At 51.8% G+C, this 20,660-nt stretch overlaps 11 protein-coding genes across 11 annotated transcripts; 5 read left to right on the top strand and 6 right to left on the bottom strand.

Moving 5' to 3' along the window:
- Positions 1-368: 368 nt before the first annotated feature.
- Positions 369-792, top strand: RHO25_010850 (uncharacterized protein; the record flags this gene model as incomplete). The annotated part of the gene is made up of 2 exons (XM_023602268.2): positions 369-373; positions 429-792. The coding sequence occupies 2 exons, from the start codon at positions 369-371 to the stop codon at positions 790-792; spliced, it is 369 nt and encodes a 122-aa protein (XP_023451047.1).
- Positions 793-1,264: 472 nt separating this feature from the next.
- Positions 1,265-2,527, bottom strand: RHO25_010849 (uncharacterized protein; the record flags this gene model as incomplete). Its single annotated transcript, XM_023602269.1, has 1 exon — positions 1,265-2,527. The coding sequence occupies one exon, from the start codon at positions 2,525-2,527 to the stop codon at positions 1,265-1,267; it is 1,263 nt and encodes a 420-aa protein (XP_023451048.1).
- A 415-nt stretch (positions 2,528-2,942) lies between these two features.
- On the bottom strand, positions 2,943-4,531 carry RHO25_010848 (uncharacterized protein; the record flags this gene model as incomplete). Its single annotated transcript, XM_023602270.2, has 3 exons — positions 2,943-3,694; positions 3,753-4,370; positions 4,435-4,531. 3 exons carry the CDS (start codon positions 4,529-4,531, stop codon positions 2,943-2,945), a joined length of 1,467 nt encoding a protein of 488 aa, XP_023451552.1.
- A 633-nt stretch (positions 4,532-5,164) lies between these two features.
- RHO25_010847 (uncharacterized protein) lies at positions 5,165-6,293 on the bottom strand (the record flags this gene model as incomplete). Its single annotated transcript, XM_023602271.2, has 3 exons — positions 5,165-5,742; positions 5,807-6,028; positions 6,077-6,293. 3 exons carry the CDS (start codon positions 6,291-6,293, stop codon positions 5,165-5,167), a joined length of 1,017 nt encoding a protein of 338 aa, XP_023451551.2.
- A 1,451-nt stretch (positions 6,294-7,744) lies between these two features.
- On the top strand, positions 7,745-8,367 carry RHO25_010846 (uncharacterized protein; the record flags this gene model as incomplete). Its single annotated transcript, XM_023602272.2, has 2 exons — positions 7,745-8,060; positions 8,123-8,367. 2 exons carry the CDS (start codon positions 7,745-7,747, stop codon positions 8,365-8,367), a joined length of 561 nt encoding a protein of 186 aa, XP_023451554.1.
- A 264-nt stretch (positions 8,368-8,631) lies between these two features.
- On the bottom strand, positions 8,632-10,519 carry RHO25_010845 (uncharacterized protein; the record flags this gene model as incomplete). The annotated part of the gene is made up of 5 exons (XM_023602273.2): positions 8,632-9,134; positions 9,182-10,200; positions 10,251-10,350; positions 10,400-10,444; positions 10,498-10,519. The coding sequence occupies 5 exons, from the start codon at positions 10,517-10,519 to the stop codon at positions 8,632-8,634; spliced, it is 1,689 nt and encodes a 562-aa protein (XP_023451553.1).
- A 507-nt stretch (positions 10,520-11,026) lies between these two features.
- HH3V (Histone H3-like centromeric protein hH3v) lies at positions 11,027-11,583 on the bottom strand (the record flags this gene model as incomplete). The annotated part of the gene is made up of 2 exons (XM_023602274.2): positions 11,027-11,245; positions 11,311-11,583. 2 exons carry the CDS (start codon positions 11,581-11,583, stop codon positions 11,027-11,029), a joined length of 492 nt encoding a protein of 163 aa, XP_023451548.1.
- Positions 11,584-12,175: 592 nt separating this feature from the next.
- Positions 12,176-13,039, top strand: RHO25_010843 (uncharacterized protein; the record flags this gene model as incomplete). Its single annotated transcript, XM_023602275.2, has 3 exons — positions 12,176-12,361; positions 12,424-12,805; positions 12,861-13,039. The coding sequence occupies 3 exons, from the start codon at positions 12,176-12,178 to the stop codon at positions 13,037-13,039; spliced, it is 747 nt and encodes a 248-aa protein (XP_023451547.1).
- A 768-nt stretch (positions 13,040-13,807) lies between these two features.
- On the bottom strand, positions 13,808-15,521 carry RHO25_010842 (uncharacterized protein; the record flags this gene model as incomplete). The annotated part of the gene is made up of 2 exons (XM_023602276.2): positions 13,808-15,257; positions 15,310-15,521. 2 exons carry the CDS (start codon positions 15,519-15,521, stop codon positions 13,808-13,810), a joined length of 1,662 nt encoding a protein of 553 aa, XP_023451550.1.
- A 1,137-nt stretch (positions 15,522-16,658) lies between these two features.
- RHO25_010841 (uncharacterized protein) lies at positions 16,659-17,460 on the top strand (the record flags this gene model as incomplete). Its single annotated transcript, XM_023602277.2, has 2 exons — positions 16,659-17,196; positions 17,252-17,460. The coding sequence occupies 2 exons, from the start codon at positions 16,659-16,661 to the stop codon at positions 17,458-17,460; spliced, it is 747 nt and encodes a 248-aa protein (XP_023451549.1).
- Positions 17,461-18,905: 1,445 nt separating this feature from the next.
- RHO25_010840 (uncharacterized protein) lies at positions 18,906-20,573 on the top strand (the record flags this gene model as incomplete). Its single annotated transcript, XM_023602278.2, has 1 exon — positions 18,906-20,573. One exon carries the CDS (start codon positions 18,906-18,908, stop codon positions 20,571-20,573), a length of 1,668 nt encoding a protein of 555 aa, XP_023451555.1.
- Between the last annotated feature and the right edge of the window lie 87 nt (positions 20,574-20,660).

Genomic DNA, 20,660 nt, shown 5'->3' with positions numbered 1-20,660 from the left:
ATGCCGGCTCAGGCCATTCCTGCACGCTCACTCATCCCTGCCAGGCACGCTACAGCCACCTTCGTCTTGTTGACTGACCGTATTCGCCTACCACTTGTTGCAATGGCACGATATGGCCGTGTAGAATGCCGTCCGGAATAGCGGCAATGTCCCTGCTATGCACCTCGACAACAGCGCCAACAAACAAAGGCAACAAGTTTGCATTCACTTTTGCGTGCGTCAGTGACGCGCGGTGTCGATCCCTGTCAGGTGAAACTCAAAAGCCTGGAGAAAATGGCGTGTTTCAGGTGCGCGTGGGCACAGATCGTCTACCAAACCCGAAACTCTTCCACCCCTCCACATCCCATACTGTGCCGCAAACCACCAATATGTGGTAGGTCGAGCAGGAAGACGGTAATTACTGGTGCAATAAGTACTGACTCCCTCAGCAAACACATTCTCAACGCACAGGTCTCCATCCGCTCGCCCTGCTGCAAGCAGTGGTTCGACTGCGCCGAGTGCCATGCCGAGACACAGGACCACAACCTAAAGCAAACCATGGAAATGGTTTTCGCATGTAAAAAGTGCAAAAAATGCTTCCGCAAGGATATGAACGAGTTCGAGGACAGCGACGAATACTGCCCGCATTGCGACAATCACTTTGTTATTGAGGCGAAAGAACCAAAGGCGCGATTGGAGGTGGAAGGAGAGGACATCAGAAAAGATGCTAGGATGATCAAGGACGAGCGTGTGAAGCCTAAGCCTGACCTAACCATATGGGATGATGAATTGGAGGCTGCTAGATTGGGCTGAGGAGGCGGGAATGCGACCGCACACATTCTACGAGTCCGACGAAGAGCGGATGGGATAGAAGGCTCCGGTCGAGTGAGATCGAGCATACTATGCTACAGGCAAGATATGCTGCACAGAGGGCGCATGATCGCACCGTGCTGCTATCACAACCTTGGAACATTCGCAAGCACTACCGCCGCGACAGTCTCGAGCCGGACAGATTTAACAGCAAAACCTGTACAATTCGACTTGTGTTTTCAACTTAGCGGAGCTCTTCATCTACCAAAATAGGTACGTCGAGCAAGCTGCACCGAGATGAGACTGGAGTCATACGCTCTCGCTATCACCACTGCCTTTGCCCTTCAGCAGCCACATTCTCCCACTGACGCGAAGTCCAAACGCATCAACTGCCCAGATCAGCCCGGCACCATCGTACGCCCGAAGCCCGTATCACGCATCACCATGCACAAAGTCCTCACGATCCGGCCAATAGCTATGGGTCTGCATGCGGCATCGTGCTCTTTCCCTCTTCTCCAATCACTTCAACCGCCTTCTGCGACGTTTCGATCTCTTTGCGAAGCCAGTCTCCGAAGACACCATCGCCTTTGACCTCAACATGCCCCGCCCGCTGAGCAAGATCGATCAAACATCTCAACTTCCTGCCATAAGCGAAACCCATCTCCTTGCTTTCGCTTGTAAAAGTCTGCTCCCAGCTAGGATTGTCGCGTGGTACGATTAGCACCAGGTTCACCGGGGAAAGGTAAGACAGCTTTACTGGCGTAGGACGAATATCTCGGGACAGATCAACGTACTTGACGACGACTCGAACGTCTCGTACCTGCTGAATGGTCTCGCGCGACATGAGCTGGAGAGCATCGAGCAAATAGTACAGAGTCCCGAATCGAAAGCCATTCTGGCCATAGAACACCGGCAGCGCCTCGTGATGGACCTGCTTCGAAACGCGCAACAACCCGAGCGTCGTGGTAAGTTTCTCGACTGGGGTGTAATTCGCTATCGTCTCTGCAGAGGCCTGGAATGTCGGCACATCTGCATCGTCGCGAGGCCGCAGCATGGTCTTGTCAAGGAACTCGACATCCGGGTTTCGGAAGATGACGTGCCTAGCACGCGTAAAGCCAGGCTTGGGATAGACCATGACCATCTTGTAGATTTTCTCGCGAAGCTCCGGTGGCAGCCCCATGAAGTCGAAAGCTCCCTGTCGTGGAGGCTCCAGGAGCTCCCGCAAGAAGCAGCGTGCCGCAGCATTAGAGATCGTGAACTTGTCTTTGGTAACATCTGGATGGTCCTGGTCGGCCGGGATACGCGTCAACGGCAGATCAAAGTGTTGCACAGTACGATAAATGTCGCCAATTACGCCGTACATGCGCACATTGTCGTCGCTCGCGTAGTTGTATTCAATGCTCTTTTCGGCATTCAGCTGCGTGACAAACTCCACCAAAGCGTCCTCCCCATAGTAATCGAACTGTTGGAGAATCATGATATGAATCCTCTCCACAGACCACGGTCCCAAGTCTCCGATGACGAGAATCATGACGATCATTTGGCCAAGTGTGAAAGGTGGTTTATCCTTTCTGCCACGCCAAGGTAGCAGCAACTCAAGTACCTCGTCCTTCAAAGGACGTAGAGGAGCGGTATGATGGAATTTCAGACCTGCTGCCACAGCACGCGATGGGATTGTCGCCACAGCGGCGCTGTCCGCCTCGACTGTAGGCGGTAAGCTGTCACCGGTACTCGCCATGATGATGTGTTGCGAACAGATTGTCCAATGTTTCTTCGTGTTTCAATCGATGCAACTTGTGGGACTCGATGTGTGACTGAGCTGCAATCGTTGGATTCTGGTCGGCCAGAATCGTTGAAGCCTTTGCTGTGTGGAGAGAGATGTTGTGCTTGGTCGAGGTCGAGGCCAATTTTGAAGTCGAGGTAGAGGTCGAGCAGGTAAAGGTAACACCAGTGAATATACAATCGTCAGTCACCAAAGAGTGAACAAGCGCGTGCACCAATTCACCGAAGGCAAGAACATTCAATCACTTAATTACTCAATCACTAGCGAAGGCACGTGCCTGACTTGGGAGGTAGGCTTGAGAAGAAAGCAGATTGAAATTTACAGTACCGATCCTCAAGTCATGGTCTTACAGCTCGTATGCAGACCATGTCTACACGCTGTCGCTATCACTGCCACCCTTGCTCGTCGAGACACTATCGACTCTCTTCGCACTCGCATGACCGGACGTCGCAGCAGCAGAAGAACGTCTTTGCCGGCGGGACATCAAAGCCCAAATCAGCAGAGCCACAAGTCCAACAACGGCCAATGTGACCCCAGCACCGATGCCTCCCGCAGCGGCAGCTGACAGCCCACCCCTTCCAGAATCCCCTCCAGTCGCTTGTTCCTGCTGCTGCGTCTCAATTGTAGCATTAGCAGCAACACAGAACTCCGCCAAACTCCCACATGTTTGACACCAATCTCCCACACTCAGAACCGCTTTCTCTTCCATCATCTCCTTGAATTCACCAAATCTCATCCCACCCACATCATCCACACCTTCCAGGCCTCCAAGTGTCCAGCTTGTCAGATCATCTCCCTCATCTGTCCCGTTGCGGAACAGAAATCTCACTCTCAAATCTTGGTCAACAGTGCCACGCTCTGGAAGCTCTGCATCGTCTGCTTCGGAGTACAGCTCAAACGCCATCGAGGCAGCATAATCTGGTAGTCCTCGGAAATCTGGACTTTGAGACGGAAGCTCCGTGAGGCCGAAGAACGCAAGAAAAGTGTCGTAGGAACCTGTCATGAGCGAGAATTTCGTAGCAGCATTATCTTCAATGACGGATGTGAGCTGGCGGAGGATACCGCCAAGGAGAGTGGAACCACTGATCGAACGAAGCGGTTGCGAAGGGGAGTAATTCATGTCTATGATCGTCAATCAATACGTTTGCTCTCCAGACCAAGAGGTTGGAAAAGAACTTACTCCACTCCCACTCATCAGCCAACCACTTCGCCCTCGCCAAATTGTCTTCCGAGATCTGATCCGCAACACCACTACTGATGTTCTGAGTCTTCGCTGTATTCAACAGATCGAAAACATCATATGCCTTCGCGTAAGAAACATTCTCCCTTCCTAGAATCGGCCCCAAAAGATCCTCAAACTGCGCGTAGAAGTCTCTTGTATTTCCCAGCGTAGCTTTGTATTCTTCCGAATCACGATACGTCCTCGAAGCAGCTGTGTAAGCAGGACACTCATCGTCGCCTTTCAACCAAATCATATCCGGAGCATTGTCTGCTTCGCCATGAATATGAACATATTGGTAGCCGTCCAGAGGAGCGTCGCTGTTCGCTTCAGATGACGACAGTGTGCTCAGAGGAGGATAAAGTCCTTGGAGGAAATTCTCTGCGGTTTGATACAGGACTGGTTGATCGGGCGCCGAGGACCAGATTTGAGTGTGATCGACTTGGTTGGGGGAAATGTCGCGGATTTGGGAGGTTGAGTTGGAGGAGATGTAGAGATTGCGGTAGAAGGTGCCGGAATTGTAGCATTGTTGTGCTCCGAGAGAGGTCATTTGGTAGTTGGGAAATACTTTGGAAGTTCCTGGGTGTGATGGAAGTTAGACTTTTGCTTGAGTTTGGTGGTGGTTGGTGGGTGAGGAACTTACGGTCGCCATGACGGCTGAAGACGAGGACGCTGTGTACGGTTCGGCACAGGACTGGACTAGCCAGGGCCGTGAGAACGAGAACGTATTGGGTCAGCATAGCTAGAGGAAGGTTCTGGCTTGAATGTTGTTGCTGGTGCAGCTGTCACCAAAAGAAAAGAGGATAAACCGGGTCTTCCTTCACTATATGTGCTCTGCAAATCTCCTCATGGCACAGCATCTCCGCTCTCACGATATACTTGCAGCTCCTCGTCCACTCGTTACGGCGATCGTCGGCGGCCAAGCACGTTGCAGCCTGGGCAAGGAACCTTGGCGAGAGAAGTGAATGATAGCTCTTGTTCGTTGATTGTGCATGTTAAGACATAAGTATTGAATCTTGATTGAAGTTGCTGACACATGAGCACGCATTGTCGTGTATCTGTTGACCTTACAACCGAGACCCAGGTTACTTGTGTATCAAGACTGATGCTGTTGGATTTTGGCCAAGTCCTGATAGCTCGCTGCCCCGCACCACAAAGAGAATTCTGTACCAATCGGGAAAGCAGCACCGAGCCACCGACGTTTCGTGCACCACTTGAATCTCACGCCGGCAGGGACAACGGGCAGAGCTGTATATATCAGTCACTGGGTCTTGTAAACTTTGTGGAGCTTGCTGGGCAACAATGGGGAATTTGAGCTGCAAAGGACCTAAATCAATCAGCCATCTACTTATGATCTCAGCATTCATCGTCCGCTATTGATCATCCTCCAAGCCAACCATCTTCAGCGAATCCTTCCACAGTCTCTTTTCCTTCTCCTCGTCATACGCCCAAGTCTGATAACCATCATCATTCGTAGCCAGCGCACCGCCTGCGGAGGCGAACGGCTTCTGCTCGACACAGTTGCTCAAATACCTACCACCCTTGTGCTTCCACTCCTCGCTCAAAGCTGCGTAAACCGAAGTGGCAGCTCCTTGCGCTGGAGATTTCATATAATCCATGACTTCCTTGTTGCCCTCATACTGCTTCATCATATCGGCTACGTGTACTTGGAGGCCAGTCACAATACCGCCTGGGTGGAGGGAAGTGCTGTGTAGGTTCTTGGCTCCGTATCGACGCTCGAGTTCGTTGGAGAAATAGATGTTTGCCGTCTTCGCTTGGCCATAGGCTTGCCAGTCGTTGTAGGACCCAGCTTCGTCGTAGTTGTAATCGTGGAAGCGAACCTCACCACTTCGATGGCCAATGCTGGAGACTGAGACAACTCTTGAAGGGAAGTCAGATGTGGCGGATTTCAGTAAAGTATCTTTCAGCAGCTGGAAGAGATAGAAGTGGCCTGTTCGTCGGAACATAAATGTTAGCATAGTGCATTTCACAAAACCTGCTTAAGACAAGCTTACCAATGTGGTTGGTACCAAATTGCGTCTCAAAGCCATCTTTAGTCTTGCCCTCAGGCGTGGCCATGACTCCGGCATTGTTGATGACAACATTGATGCGGTCCGTCTTGCTGAGAATGTCTTGAGCGCCTTGCTTGACAGAAGAGAGATCGTCCAGTGTCATTTTCACGAGCGTGATTTTCCCACCTTGGGTATGGGCGGTGATCTCATCGACGACCTTCTGCCCTGCAGTATGTCAGCTTTGTGCTCAATACTGACAGTGGACGGCCTCACCTTTGGACACGTCTCGCGCTGTTCCAAAGACATGAGCACCTGTGGCATACAGTGCTCTCAGAGTCTCTATACCAATGCCGCTGCTGACACCAGTGACCACGAATACCTTGTCTGTCAGCTTGCCGATGAGGCCTTCGTCTTGCACGATCTGTAATGCAGTCGGCCTGGCATCGCCGGGACCTTGCGTGTTCTTGTGGGCATCTGCGTAGCGTGACATGATTCGGATGGGCTGATTGGGGAAAGTGATTCGAGTGAAGTGGATGGGTGATGTGATTGTGGTGCGAATGCCAGAGAGTAGTATGCTCCTTGCCATCTGCAATTAGCTGGGAGGGTCGCTCCTTACTTATACCATTTTCAGCTTGAGAGCTCTTTCTGAGCCTACGCAGCGTCAGTGGCACAAATGTCAATGACGGGTCGTATAAGTGCATAAGCTATGCACCATGTGCATAGGACATGTCAGCCGCGGACCATGTAATCCTTTGTTCACGGCGATGTAGGGCAACTGTGAAGTGGGCGCGTTGTGCTGACTGGCGTTGCGGCCGCAAAGTCCGCACCGCCAAGCCCTTCGCATTGCTCGTATCTACCGGCGAGTGCGAGTACAATATTTCATCGCTCTTGCACAAACCGCGTCAGCAAGAGACACAATTGCCTACCGCTTACTAGAACCTGGTAAGAACTGCCTTGTGTCGGATCGCACGAGACCGGAAGGCCAACCTGAACCAGGACGCGGCGCAGCATTGTCCTTGATACGTACGACCATCATATCAACGCTGCTTCGAAAGCCCGTTTTCTGCGAAGGCACAGAGCTAACAAAACCTGGGCCGGGTTGAATTTGCCAGGAAATCAGGAGGGCCCAAGTATGAGTGAAAACTTTCGTCACACAATCTGAGCTGCCAGCTTCGCTCTCAGCATTCAGCAGCATCCTCTGCCATTTCCAGCGATTCCGCACGCCATGGAGCGAAATGAGGAGGTAGTTCAGTTAGCGATATTGCTCTGAGTGGCAACATGCATAAGTTGCAACTTGCAACACCAAGGAACACGCGAGGCGATGGATTCATACAGTAGCAACTCACGCGGAACCGAGACGAACCCTCCTGGTCAACAAGCTTCACGGCAACGCTTCGGTGCCATAGTCTTGACCGGTAGACCACTTCGAAGTGGCATGACCCGAGCAAAGTAATGCTCGAAAAAGGGACAACTTTGCATCCTTCGACCCACTTACTCACAGGCACCAAAGGATTGCCATTGGCCGATCGTCCATCATGGAATCCTGCGCTCACCTACTTAATGCCGCTACACCCGCTCAACATCCCATCAACGAGCGAAACACCGCGTTGCAGATGCTGAAAATGTTCTCGAAGCGACTGAACAGGCAGACCATGCTGTCGATCAGCTCGGAGAAATGTGGAGATGCCCTTTTGGGCACTTCATCTGGCAGGCTGCATCCAGTCGGATAGTTGCAGTATATTGAATTTTGGAACGATGAGATCAAAATAGACTCTGCGGCCTACACTAATGAGCGTCAACGCAACCGAGCTGGCTTTGAAGATCAAGTATAAGTACTCGCGTCTTTCTTCACAAAGTCGAAACTTCATCAGCATACATTCTCCAACAAAACACAAGTCTACTACTCAATCCGCTAAACAGATACAAGCAAACCTTCCAACAATGCAACTCCAACTCCTCACCCTCGCCACTTTGGCCACCACATCTCTGAGCTCCGCCCTCCCAGCAACCTACTACGGCGAACTCGAAACCCGCCAGAGCAACAACTGCACCCAATACTGTTCCGTCTCCGCCGGTTGCGTCTGCACCGTCCGCCCCTCCGACTGCTCAGCCTTCTACACCGTCGAATCCGGCGACACCTGCCTCAGCATCGCCAAATCCTTCTCCAACTTCACCGTAACCCAATTCTACAAATGGAATCCTTCCATCGGCCAGACCTGTTTCGGTCTCCAGGCTTATGTTCCAGTTTGCATTAACAGTAAGTCCTTCGACCCCACTTTACCAATTTTTTGGTCCAATGTGTTCTGACACGTGAACTAGCACCATGGTACCAATTCACTCCTCCCGTGCAACCCGATTTCGGCACGCACTACACTCCAGATCAGACTCCAGTTCCTGTCATGCCAAACATCATTTCCACGTGCCAAGAGTATGAGTTGATTGAGCCTGGAAAGAGAGTTGACACGCTTGCTGCGGAGAATGGATTTGAGGAGAGCCAGTTTGCGGAATGGAATGGAAATTCGACGACCGCGTGGGCTGCGTATTGGGCTTGCGTGAAGGCTTGAGCTGAACAACATGTGCAATTTGATCACAGAAGGGAACCACCCTGAGAGCGGTAGAATCAATGGTAACGACAGCATATAATTGGGCAGAGCATGACTGCATTTAAAACAGTGGCATCTTGCAGGCGTCCAGATTGGAAATACAGACAACATGTAAAGGGATGTTTGACAGCACACAGAATTACGATTGTGCTACGGAAAGTGTTGAACAGTCAATTCAAGATATTGCTTAGTCGCTTTTTATCAAATCACAGCATCTCTCTTTCATCACAATTCTTTCAAATCCTTCCCACTCGTCTTACTCTTCAATGCAGCCTCAACTCTGCGCCTAAGTTCCTGCGCATCAGGAATAGCAGCAGCTTGCGACCCCTTCCTCTTCTTCACCTCTTCCACAATCTCATCAACAAACTCATCAAATTCCTTACCCGGTTCCGACGGTACACCGAGCGTCGCGCCAGACATATGCTCGTAGCTGTCCGTCTTTTTGAGCTGTGGTCTGCCACCTCGTGCTTTGACTTGTTTCGATAGCCAGGCTTTGCCGGGTGTGGCGAGGAAGCCGCTGGAAAGTGCAACGCCGACGACGGCGTAGAAGTAGACGCGCCTCCAGGCCAGAAGACTGTCGTGGATGGAGAGTAAGATGAAGGGTGTGGTTGTGAAAGAGAAGACCAGTTGGGTGACGAGCCAGGTGAAGACGTCGTAGTAGGGCTTATATTTGGTCGGTTTTGTGCCGTCTGGTGACATGAAGAAGGGGCGTATGAGGCGACGCGCGTCTGCTTGAAGTCAGCTATGTTCACTTCTCAGTTCTGAACTGACTTACTCTTTGCCACGTTCTGAATGAAGCTTGCGAGCACAAATGCCAAGTAGTAGCCTGGTGCAAAACCGTGCCAGAAAGCACTGGTAACGAAAGTCGCCATGCTAGCTCTGAAACCAGGCTTCTTTCCCTTTGGTGTGACACGCAGGTAGATGTAATTTCGCAGCCAGTGGTTGGTATTGATGTTCCAGTTGCCAAGATAGGCATGAGTGTTTTGCGCAAGCTCAACGCCCCAAGGCTTGATATTGGTGAGACGATCCCAGTCAGGCTTTCCAGTCTTTGGATTGAGTCCTTTGTAGCCAATTCCCGACAGGATACATGCGCCTTCTGTCAATGTCCACACGCCGTAGTACTTCATTCGCTGAACAAAATTCATAGCATACATGTGAAAGATACGCTTGAAGATGTTCATTTTCGCATACTCGTCACTCAGAAGTAGTTCTGGGTAGAAGTAGGCCGACAGCTGAAGAAAGCCAAGCGTCCAGAGCAAGCCAGTAACAAGCTTGAACATGGCTGGAGTAGCACTTCTGGGAATCTTGCGTTTCTTGCGCGTAGCTGGGGCCTTTGCAGGGTCCGTACCTGGAGGGAGCTGGAACATAGTCGTATTGAGCCACCTCTCGTAGTCGGCATAGTCGAAAGCAGGACCGATCATGATTGAGGGAAAGAACGCCACAAATCCGGCATAGTCCAAGAGGCCAGGCAATTTCCTAATCGCCCTCTCCTTTTGGACGTCATTCAGATCCTCTTCCTTTTGCGTGCCATCCCAGACATTCCAGCAGAAAGCAGAGAGCTTCATCACGAGGACCATTTGGGCGCCCGTGATGTCGACTGAGCTCGGACTGTTCTCGATCATGCGATAGATGTGGCTGACAGACATATGACCCATGAGGAAGGTGAAGCCAATCCATGGCATGTAAGGTCCTTGGATGTGTGCGGCGATCAGGTAGGTTCCGATTGCGTCGAAGAGCACAACTGCCAGGCCACTCCAGAGGTCGAATAGCCCAACCAGGTAGAATAACGCCACGCTGGAAAAGGTCAGCAGACAGGTCTACATTGGCAAATTTGCGGAACTGACGATATGCTGAAGACATTCTTCAAATGTGGCTTCTCGTCAGGAAGACGCTTGAGAACGGCCGCGAGTGGATAGGACAATAGGAACGAAGTTATGAGCTTGACTGTCAATGTATTCAGCGAGGGCCCAGTCCCTATCGAGAAAGAACGTACGTTCATCTGTCGAGGCCCCGAGCTTGCCTGCGACAAAGTCGAAAGCTAATACAACGTCAGTACTCGCTCGCTTCCAAGCATGCGGCTGTGGTTCTTACGAGCATTGATATATGGCAACATCTCCGCTTGTTTGTCGAGCCAACTGGCCCGTTTGTGATGTCGAAAGCAGTCTTTGTGAGATTTGCTCAGTCCATAGCACGATTGCAAACTTGTCTGCGCACGGTGAGTGCTGCTCGGCGCTTGTGTTTGCTAGGCTGGCAAGAAATGTGAAACAAGAGAAGTCGACCAGCAAGCATCACGCGGCAGAAATCCGCAAGCCTCTCTACGTCAGGGCTTGGCGCTCCGATATGCGCTGACAGTTGGAACAGTGAAGATACGAAAGCGAGAACGACATGCTAGATATCACGAGGCTTTGGCAGTGAACATGTGTATTCTGATTCAAGCATCTGACATATATCAAGATAAGAACTGTCCAAAGAGCCACGTCCTCATCCGTGTCTGCCTCCAAAGTCTGGTGTCATCACATTCCAAGACCCAAAAACAAAAACTTCGCCAGACGCCTCGCTGAGCACAACAACAATGATCATCCAGAACAAGAAACAACAACTTCTTCGTCCATCCCAAGCGTCAGCCCAATCCTCCCCAAGCTCCACGAATTCTCCGTGCCAACTGTATGTCCTTTTGCATAATCGTTACACGCTTCGCGTGAATAGCGCAAAGATTCGAATCCTCGAACAAATGCACCAGAAAAGCCTCGGCGGCTTCTTGTAACGCCTGGATAGCTTGTGATTGCCACCTTGTGACTTCCGATCCAGGAGGCGCAACATTCATACAAACTTCGCGGACCTATGCCATCATGTTAGTCCTCCGACAAGCACTTGACCATTCACAGGAGGGGCCTAAGGACATACCAATCGCGAGAACGGTAGCTTCGCAACCAACAACTCCGTAGACTTCTGATACCGACGAATCTCCTTCAAAGCCACCGTGCCAGGCTTATATCTGCGCTTCTTTCGCGGACTTTCTGCTACGCCGCTACTTCGTCTGGGCTCTTTCCCTCCGCGACTTGCTCTTCCTCCTCTGCCTCCTCTTGTGGGTACCATTCTGCCGCGCGACGGAGTTCCTGCCGAGCCCGTACTCGTTCTCCCACCTCTTGATGATGTGGCTGCTGTACGTGCCATCATGGCTGACGCGGATTTTGAGGTTCAAGTTTGGTAATTTTGCCAATTGTGTGTCCAATGTTGCGCGGTCGTGTCGTCTTTAGATGGAGCTGTCTTCTCGAGGGTGAAATCAGACGCGTCGCAAACGTGAACCGAAGGCTGTCCAAGATGCGCTTCTGTTCTAATCACGATCGCATCGTCGTTCTGCGCGAGATGCGGTAAATACCAAGCGATGGCAACGGTGTTGTGGTGTCGATTGCTGCGTTCAATGCCGTATGGTAGCGACTTCTGTTTACGCTTCGGAATGCAAGCCCAGCCACGGTTGTCCCTGTTTTCCGGGAAGGCGCGTGGCTGGTGCCCGCGCGCTAATTCACGATAGGGCTTATCGCGTGCTGGCAGTGACGGCACCCGGCGGCGGCAGAAGGTTCTCCAAACAAAGGAACGACTGACAGCTGGCCATTCGATTGATCAATTCACTGATCGCAACAACGACTCTATCGCGGACACAGAAGCTTGCGGGCCTTGATCGCGAAGATCAGAACAACATCGCACATCGAAAACTCCGCTACCGCCTCGACCGCGACGAAACCCCCTTTGCCTGACAGCATCAGTCAGCATGGCCGCCATCATGGGCGGAGATGGCGCGGGCGCTCTACCGCTAGAGCAATGGTTCTTCGAGATGCCCGTGTGCACGCGATGGTGGACCACAGCGACAGTCGTGACAGGTGTCTTGGTACAATGTCAAGTCCTCACACCCTTCCAGCTGTTCTACAGCTTCCGCGCCGTCTTTCATAAGCAGCAGGCATGCGTATCTCCCAGACACTTCCACTTACGAAGACTTGACACTGATATTATGTGAAATAGTTCTGGCGCCTCATAACAACATTCATCTACTTCGGCCCACTATCGCTCAACCTCGTCTTCCACATATTCTTCATCCAACGATATGCGCGAATGCTCGAAGAGTCGGCAGCTTCGGTCGCACATTTCAGTTATATGCTCGCATATACGGCTGTTACACTACTCGTCGTCGCCCAACCGCTTTTCAATCAAGCTTTCCTCGGGACGACGCTGAGCAGTACAATGGTCTACATCTGGGCGAGGAGGAATCCGGATACGCGGCTGAGCTTCCTCGGCTTGTTGACCTTCACTGCGCCATGGCTGCCATGGGTGTTGATCGTCTTCAATGTGGTGTTGCATGGACATTGGCCGAAAGATGAGCTGTGTGGAATTGCTGTGGGACATGGTAAGTTGGTGAGTACAGCTTGTGGTGGGAGCAGGAAGACTAATTGTGTTTACAGTCGTGTACTTCTTCAACGACATCTATCCTTCGACGCACGGTGGTCATCGGCCACTGGATCCTCCGCAATGGTGGATCTCGCTCTTCGACAGACGACCGCTAGCCGCACCCGAGACAGATGTGCACGCAGCGGCTCTGAACAGAGACATTGCTGCACCTGCTGTGCCGAACGTCGGTTGATTACAGTCTTGCACATATCATGAATGAACGAATCTACTTGTCCCTGTAAACTTGTCATCGGTGTACCTTTTCTTTGAAAGAGCAAGTGCACTTGTCTCGTTCGATCCTCCAGGGCAAAGCTTCGGCAATTCGAGACCCTTCATACTGACCTGATCCTCTGAGAAAAATCGAGATTCGGAGAGCACAAAAATTCAAAGCACAAGAAGAAAGAGCGATGTCTGAGATTCATAACATCAGAGCAATGCTCTTTAACCTTGGATTTTGGGTCTATCTCTATTTGCATTTACCCAAGTCAGAAAGATCCACTTCGGAAGAGCTCTATTCAAACCTTTCACCAGGCGCTCGTCTAAGCCAACGGACGGCGTGCATGAAATGCTCGAATACGCTTGTTGAAGAAGGCTGTCTAGTCTAGTTTGAAGCTCGTGGCGTTGAGAGGACCGCTGGATCTGGGAAGCTCGCGCATGTCCGAGGACGTTTTCGCACAATGCCTGGCATTGACATTGATTCGGCTGAGCCATCCGCTAATGGAAGCCATTGATTATTTATACCTCAAAGGCTCGGCTCGAGAAGCGCCACAGGTGACAGATACTGTGCGCAGTCTTTTCGTGCTGGATAGCAGCTGTTTCAGCTGGGGTTTTGGCATGTCCAGCGATGCGCAGGTGCTATTAGCTGGAGGCGCGAAATGAACGCAGAGCTGATTGCCCTGGCCAACTTCACGTGTAGAACGATATCCCGGGCATTTTCTTTTGGCTGGGTTTTTAATCGATGTCAAGTCGCTGCATCTTCGTCTTCCACCCTAGTGCTTCCGTGGGGCGGGAATCTTGCAAAGACCAGAATTACGAATGCCAGCACCGCAACACCACCATTGACAGCAAATGTCAATGACGGCTGTCCGATCGCTGCGAAGGCGGAGAAGATATATCCAAACAGTCCAGTCGTCGCCAGTCTCGCCGCCATTTCTACCAGACTAATCGCGCCCAAGGCATCTGCGCGTTGCGCTGGAGAGCACATTTGCAGAATGGTGCCCTTAGCAGCAGACCCCGTCCCCGCTGCTAGCGGTAGCACGATGGAAACGACGTACATGTGCCAACCCTTAGAACTGAAAGTCGCCAGAGCAGTCAGGACACCGTCGACAAGGATACTGTATCGTGTGTAGTACAGATCGAAGACAAAGGACTCTTCTTGGCCGTTATTCGGCCTCGGAGGCTCGATTGGCTCTTCCCCGCCAGCGATTGGTTCTGGCTCAAACTCATGAGCATCAGTAGGCAGATCAGGAATATCAGAGTCCTCGATCTTGACCCTTTCATAATCGGTATCTCGACGCTCCGTCCATCGTCGCCCTGCTGCGATGATTGCAGGGAACGCAAAGGTCAGAAAGCAACCTCGAATCAGAGAGTTGATCGAGATGAGCCAGCCATTCTCTGTCGTGCCAAAATCGAGAACGTCCGTTGCGTACATCTGAAGCAAGACAGGAATGTAGCCTGTAGCCAGCAAAGCTGTGAATGCACCAGCACCGAGAAGTATTATGCCGTACTCTGTCGTGACACGACCGTCTTTCAGTCTCCACTTCGATGGTACAAACATGCGCAGCGGATCGAAAAACGAGGACAGTGACCTGGTTCGCTTTTGCATTTCCGGATCGAGATCGACTTTGATCCATGGAAGGAAGAGAAGAATGTAGACGGTGGAGAGTAGAAACAATCCGAGAGTAATCCGGAAGGGCCATATGATCCCGAGCAAGTCAGCAGAATAACCTCCCAGTAGAAAACCAAGTGCGGTGCCGAAGAACGCACAACCTTGCAACCGCCCAAGAGTAGCTGTTCGCGCAGAGGGCATGATCACTTCTGTTGCAAACGAGTTCAAGGCCAGAAGATACCCTGCAGGCCCGCCAATAATTGTGATCGCCTGCGAAGCCTGAATGATCCAGATGCCCAAGCCGCCCCCGAGTTGTACACCAACATTTTGTACAGCAAGTCGAACGGCAGGCCAGAAAACGCTGCTTAGGAGAGCGGACTTGACGCCGAATCTTTTGATGGTCCAGGTCGTGTAGAAGAGGTTGAGCACGCCGAACAGCGTCGTCCCGGCTCCAAGTAGGGCTACTGCTCTCGCTGTGCTAGCTTGAATTTCTGTAAGATGGCATCGATCAGGTAATGTCCCAGGGTCACGATGGTGCTTATAGTACTCTTCACATGTCATCGTTCCAAACACATAGATCAGCCTGTTCTTGTCAATTAGTATCTTGCTCTTGTGTTGGTTGTGAAAGGACTTACGGAACTTGCGTCACGCCGAAAGACAGACTGACGATTGTGCTCGTAAACAACAACTTCAATACAACGCTTGCACTCCATTTTCCACCATCGCCCTGCTGTACTGGGCTGCGGTCACGGGGCTTGTTGCCGAGGAGTGGCGCACGCTCCGATATCGTTGACTCGGCTCTTGGTCTTGAGTGATGGCCAGGACGACCTTCGTCTGCTGCTGTCATATTGAATGAAATCTAGAGTCAGACAGAATCGCATCCATACGCATGGTTAAGCCAAAGCAAGCAGAAAGTCAAAGAGAAAAAAAGAAGTCTGGTTGGATGTAGTCGCGATTGCGTGCGTGTTGCATCTGGCTAACCCGACGTTCGGCGGTGAGCTTGGCCGAGATAGCCCGTGGAGGTGTGGGACTTGAGCGAGGCTATAGGGCAACAAGCACTGGACGGGTAGTCGGCAGAGGCTGCATGTCTTTGGGGATTGGAGAAGCAGATAAAGAAAACGACCAGAGGCCATTTTTGCAGTGCGTGTGACGCTTCCAGCGCCCAGGTTGCACTTAGGTTCTGCACTTTTTCAGACTGACCGCCCTCACCTACTCCCGGCCTGAAACATTGTGGTCCTTGGAGGCCTCATTGATCGGAGTCCAAGGACGACTGAGCTCCATGGCGACAATTCCATGTTGGGTGTTATGCTGGAGAATTGATGAAGAAGAGGTGTGAGGACAACATTGTGGAAGAGTTGAGTTGCACGCTCGGACGTTGTGGCTCAGGTGTGCGACGGTTTCGGCCAGGCAGCCACAGCCCCGCGTCGTGGCTGCGGGTGTCGTATTGGCTCCTTCCTTGCCATTGGTCCTCATCTTCGACGTGAACTCCGACCTCCTATCTCACCACTCGTCTCGCCGTCCAGATGTTAAGCGCCTGCTCGACCCCAGCAACCACAGATTGTTTCGCGTCAAGATCTGAAGAATCATACAAGCCAGCAGTTGATTGATTGTGCTCCTTGCACTAGTCGCAGTACCTGACGGCGAGAAAACGCCTGTTCCTATCATACCAGCCAGACGCCCAAACAACTCAAACTACGATGGCCGCCTCGGTACTTGTAGCGTCTACAAGACGTGCTCGGTGCGTCACTGGAACATCTGCAGCCGTGCGAGCCAGACACACGGCCAATCAAGAGACATCTCAAAGGAAACTTCTCTTTCCGTGATCGACATGTCTTTAGCCCTGAAGTCAATGAAATTGTCCATACGCCACTGTACTATCGAACTTGGCATGGCGCGACAGGAGGCCAACACGAACCTCAGAGTCTCAAGATGTATACGGGGTCTGCTGTCGCAGATTCCCCTCTGCCACAGATGAGTCGCAAACATGGCCGATGATGCATTTGCCCCAATCGCGGGCTTCCTCACGAGCTTGCTGGATCCAAAGTCACCGAGAACGAGCAGAGAAGACCCAGAACCTACGACGAGAACCAGGCGATCACGGACACAGACTGAGCCTGAACCAATTCCGTCCTCCGCTGCGACCGCGCCCACGCCCGCAGAGCCATCGACAAGCACTGTGGTTGTGGTGACATCGACCAGCGCGGTGGCCCCCAGTGCCACAAGCACAACGAGCCTAACGACGTCTCTGGAGCAGTCCTCGAGCACTACATCTTCACCGGCAACCACGACCACCTCTGTGCCGACTGCGGCAGTCTCAGCGAGTCCTCCAAGTCAGAATTCTCCAAACACCGGCGCTATAGCCGGAGGTGTCGTCGGTGGTCTTGCGGTGTTGGCAATCTTGACCTTGGGTCTCGTATGGCTGCTACGGCGTCCGCGAAAGACAGCGAACGAGAAGGCGGTCGGCAAGGACGAATATCAAGGCTCAGTGGTCAGCCTAGTAGCATATGGGAAGGATGTCCCAGGTGGGTTCCGGCGAAATTCACACATTCTGCGCTCGCATATTGACACCCGGTACAGAATCGCGCCGCTCAGATTCAATATGGGACTCTCGTCCGCACTCCCCTCCTCGTGCGATACCACCGGCACATCTGCCTGCTCCTCCTTTGATCTACGTGACGGACGAATGCGACACGAGGCAACTGTTGTGCGAGCTACCTGGATCGGAACCGGTGGCTGAAATGGAGAGCGCGCAGAAGTATCACGCATACCGACCCAAACCATCGTGAATCTGCATTGTACTTCATCAAAACGTGTTCCTGGGTCTTCGAATCGTTCCCAAGGGTATGAGACCATATGCTTTCCACGGCCATGAATGGATGGGAATTCGGGTCGTTGCCACATGTCCAGAAATGATTGGCGACACTGGATCAACTCAGTCGCACTTTCGACCAAAGCACAATTGAGCCTGCTGTGGTTTGTCTTTGCAACGCATAGACCGGAGCATTGAGTGTCGAAGACACGGTTCGGCCCAGGCGCAAGGCATCCCATGTCTTTGAGCTTTCAAACCTTTGTCAAGCTCGTACAAGAACACGCTCCCGAAGCATCTAGAGGTTTACCTCCACGTGGGCAGGGGACGTGGATGACAGGATGTTCATGCATGAACACTTCCATCGCTGCTGATCAGCAATCGATGCTCCCAAGTCTACAAAGAATATTAAGTAGTGCAGAGATGTTAACGGCGACAATTTACATCGTGGACGACATTTGACAACGCCTACAGCCATCGCCAGGGCATAAGTTTGTCGGACAAAACTTTGCAATGTCTGCCACGAACTACGCTCGGGGTTCCTAAAATGAACGTGCAGAACACGCCGCGAACACGACCAGACAGGCGTACCGTTCAAGATAACGGCGGCGCCGAAACAGAGTACCCACGAATGTGATGAGAAACTCTGTATCCAGATACTGCATCTTGAATTGATCGGTCTCCGCTGCTCGCGCGACCGGCACACCTTGTCGCACCCCAGGACTCGTGATCGGAAATCATCCTACTGCACAGCGCGATGGTATATTGCAGCCGACTTCGCAGCGCAGGACATTAGCGCAGACCAGGGCATCACAGCCTGCGGGGCTCGTGTATTGACTGGATCACCTCCTCTCTTTAACAAATTTCCATACCGCAACATCAGATATGTTCTATTACAATATCATAACCAAGTGAATCTGTTCTGTGTTCCATCTTTACCCATCAACAACCCAATCCGCCAGGATTCCTTGGCCAAAACGTTCTCGACTGCAGCCCCGCTATCTGGCTGGCTGCAGGGAAGATCTCGCCACCAACGACCCCCGTTAGCCGTTCTTACCGAAATGTCGCCCATATTGCTACAGAAGCCGAGAGCGGCAGATCGTGGTTGCCATTGGTTGGACACGAAAGAGTGCAGGACAAGCTTCATGGCACCTTTCCTGCTACGGCAAAGCTGCTGTTTGGATGCCGGTTAAGCACAAATCTTGTGAGAAAAACGTGCTTTGCCTTGCGGGAGGGGTGCAAGTGTGTATCACGCGTGGCGCGGCATGGTGTGGTGTTCATGTTACTTTCAAGTTCTTTCTGCCGGTGTAGCAGTAGCACGGTCTGACCGCACTTGCACTCGAGCGTGAGGCGATCGTCGCTCTTGCTGTTCTCCAGGATCTGCGACGCTGGGCATCGAGACTGGTATCTCGTGCGTTGGTCAAGATGCCGCGGGATCTAGAGAAGCAAGTCCAGCATGGCGAACCACAAGAAATCATGATTGAAGAGGCTCCCCGAGCGACAAGACTCCCTCAGCGGCCACTGACTATGCAAGAGAAATTGGATGCGACAAGAATACAGTCAAGAGATATCGATTCCCGGGACGCGTCTTCTGCTGGGGATAATGGACATACATTCGATCACATCCCACCAACCCAGGACTCAAACCCGGACATCTTCACCAAACTCCGCAACTTCGAAGCCGCCCTCGACAGGAAACTCGGCATCGAATCCGAAGCAATTGATCGCAAGCTCCCAGAAGACCGTAAACCCCAACCCTGGCACGCCCAACTCAACATGGCTCTAATCTGGGCCAGCGGAACACTGAACATCAGCTGCTTCGCCACAGGTTTCCTCGGCTGGCAATTCGGCCTCAGTCTCAAACAATCCATCCTCATCGTAATCTTCGGATCCCTCCTCGGCGGCGCTTTACCAGGTTTCTGCGCAACAATGGGAGCCCCAACAGGTCTCCGACAAATTTCCATTTCGAGGTATAGTTTTGGCTGGTATCCTAATAAAATCATCGCTGCATTGAATACGATTCAGCAACTGGGATGGAGTGCAGCGGGTTGTATTACTGGGGGCCTCGCGTTGACTGCTGTGTCGAACGGGAGTGTTTCGATTGTGGTCGGAATTATCATCATCGCGACTTGTAGTCTGGTTGTCAGTTTCTTCGGACTACGCGCGATTTTGGTCTATGAGAAGTATGCTTGGCTCGTCTATTTCATCATTTTTATGGTGATTTTCGGACAGACGGGGCAGTATACCGACAACAGTACACCTTCGTCACTTACTGGAGCGGATTTTAGCGGGACAGTACTCAATCTACTGGCGATTGTCTATGGATCTTCGGCTTCGTGGGCTACGATTGCGAGTGATTATTACGTTCACTATGCTGTGGATGTATCGAGGACGAAGGTCTTTTTGATGACGACTTTTGGTGTGGCTATTCCAACGAGTATTGGAATGCTTGCTGGCTGTGTGGTCAGTTTTGCGATGAATAATCGACCGGAGTGGCAGGATGCTTATGAGAATCGCGGGCTTGGGTTCTTGATTAACGATATGCTGACACCGAACGGGTGGGCGAAATTTGTCCTCGTGCTATTGGTGTTGTCTGGGATCAACAACAACATCATGAATACATACAGCGCGGCCCTGTCATGTCAGCAATTCGCTCGACCTCTGGCCAAGGTTCCGCGGATCTTCTGGACGGTTTTATGCTATGGTGTGGTTATTGCTCTCGCACTGGCTGGACGCAATAATCTCTTGGCCTATTTGCAGAACTTCCTCGCTTTGCTCGGGTACTGGTGCACATCGTACTTCGTCATCGTCTTCAGCGAGCATTATTTTTTCCGAAAAGGCGACTTTGCGAATTACGACCTGGCGGGATGGAATGATCCTGCGAGGTTACCTGTAGGGATTGGAGGGGCTACGGCCTTTGGACTAGGTATCGTTGTCTGGGTTTGCGGCATGGTGCAGACTTGGTTCGTGGGACCGATTGCAAGACAAATTGGAAGTTCGGGAGGTGATGTGTCGAATGAGTTGTGTCTGGTTGTGACGTTGGTTGCGTATTGGCCTGCTCGTTATCTTGAGTATCGGTATGTTGGTCGATAGCATGAAGACATGGAAGTTTGCGGCTCGAAAAGGAAAATTGCCTGTCACTGATTGTTCGTTTTCTGTCTGTTGTATCTCACACTGTGT

Source organism: Cercospora beticola, chromosome 7 (genome assembly GCF_033473495.1).
Source record: "Cercospora beticola chromosome 7, complete sequence".
Taxonomy (NCBI): domain Eukaryota; kingdom Fungi; phylum Ascomycota; class Dothideomycetes; order Mycosphaerellales; family Mycosphaerellaceae; genus Cercospora; species Cercospora beticola.
Note: the sequence above shows the minus strand (reverse complement) of the source record. Positions and strands in the feature narration are given on the sequence as shown.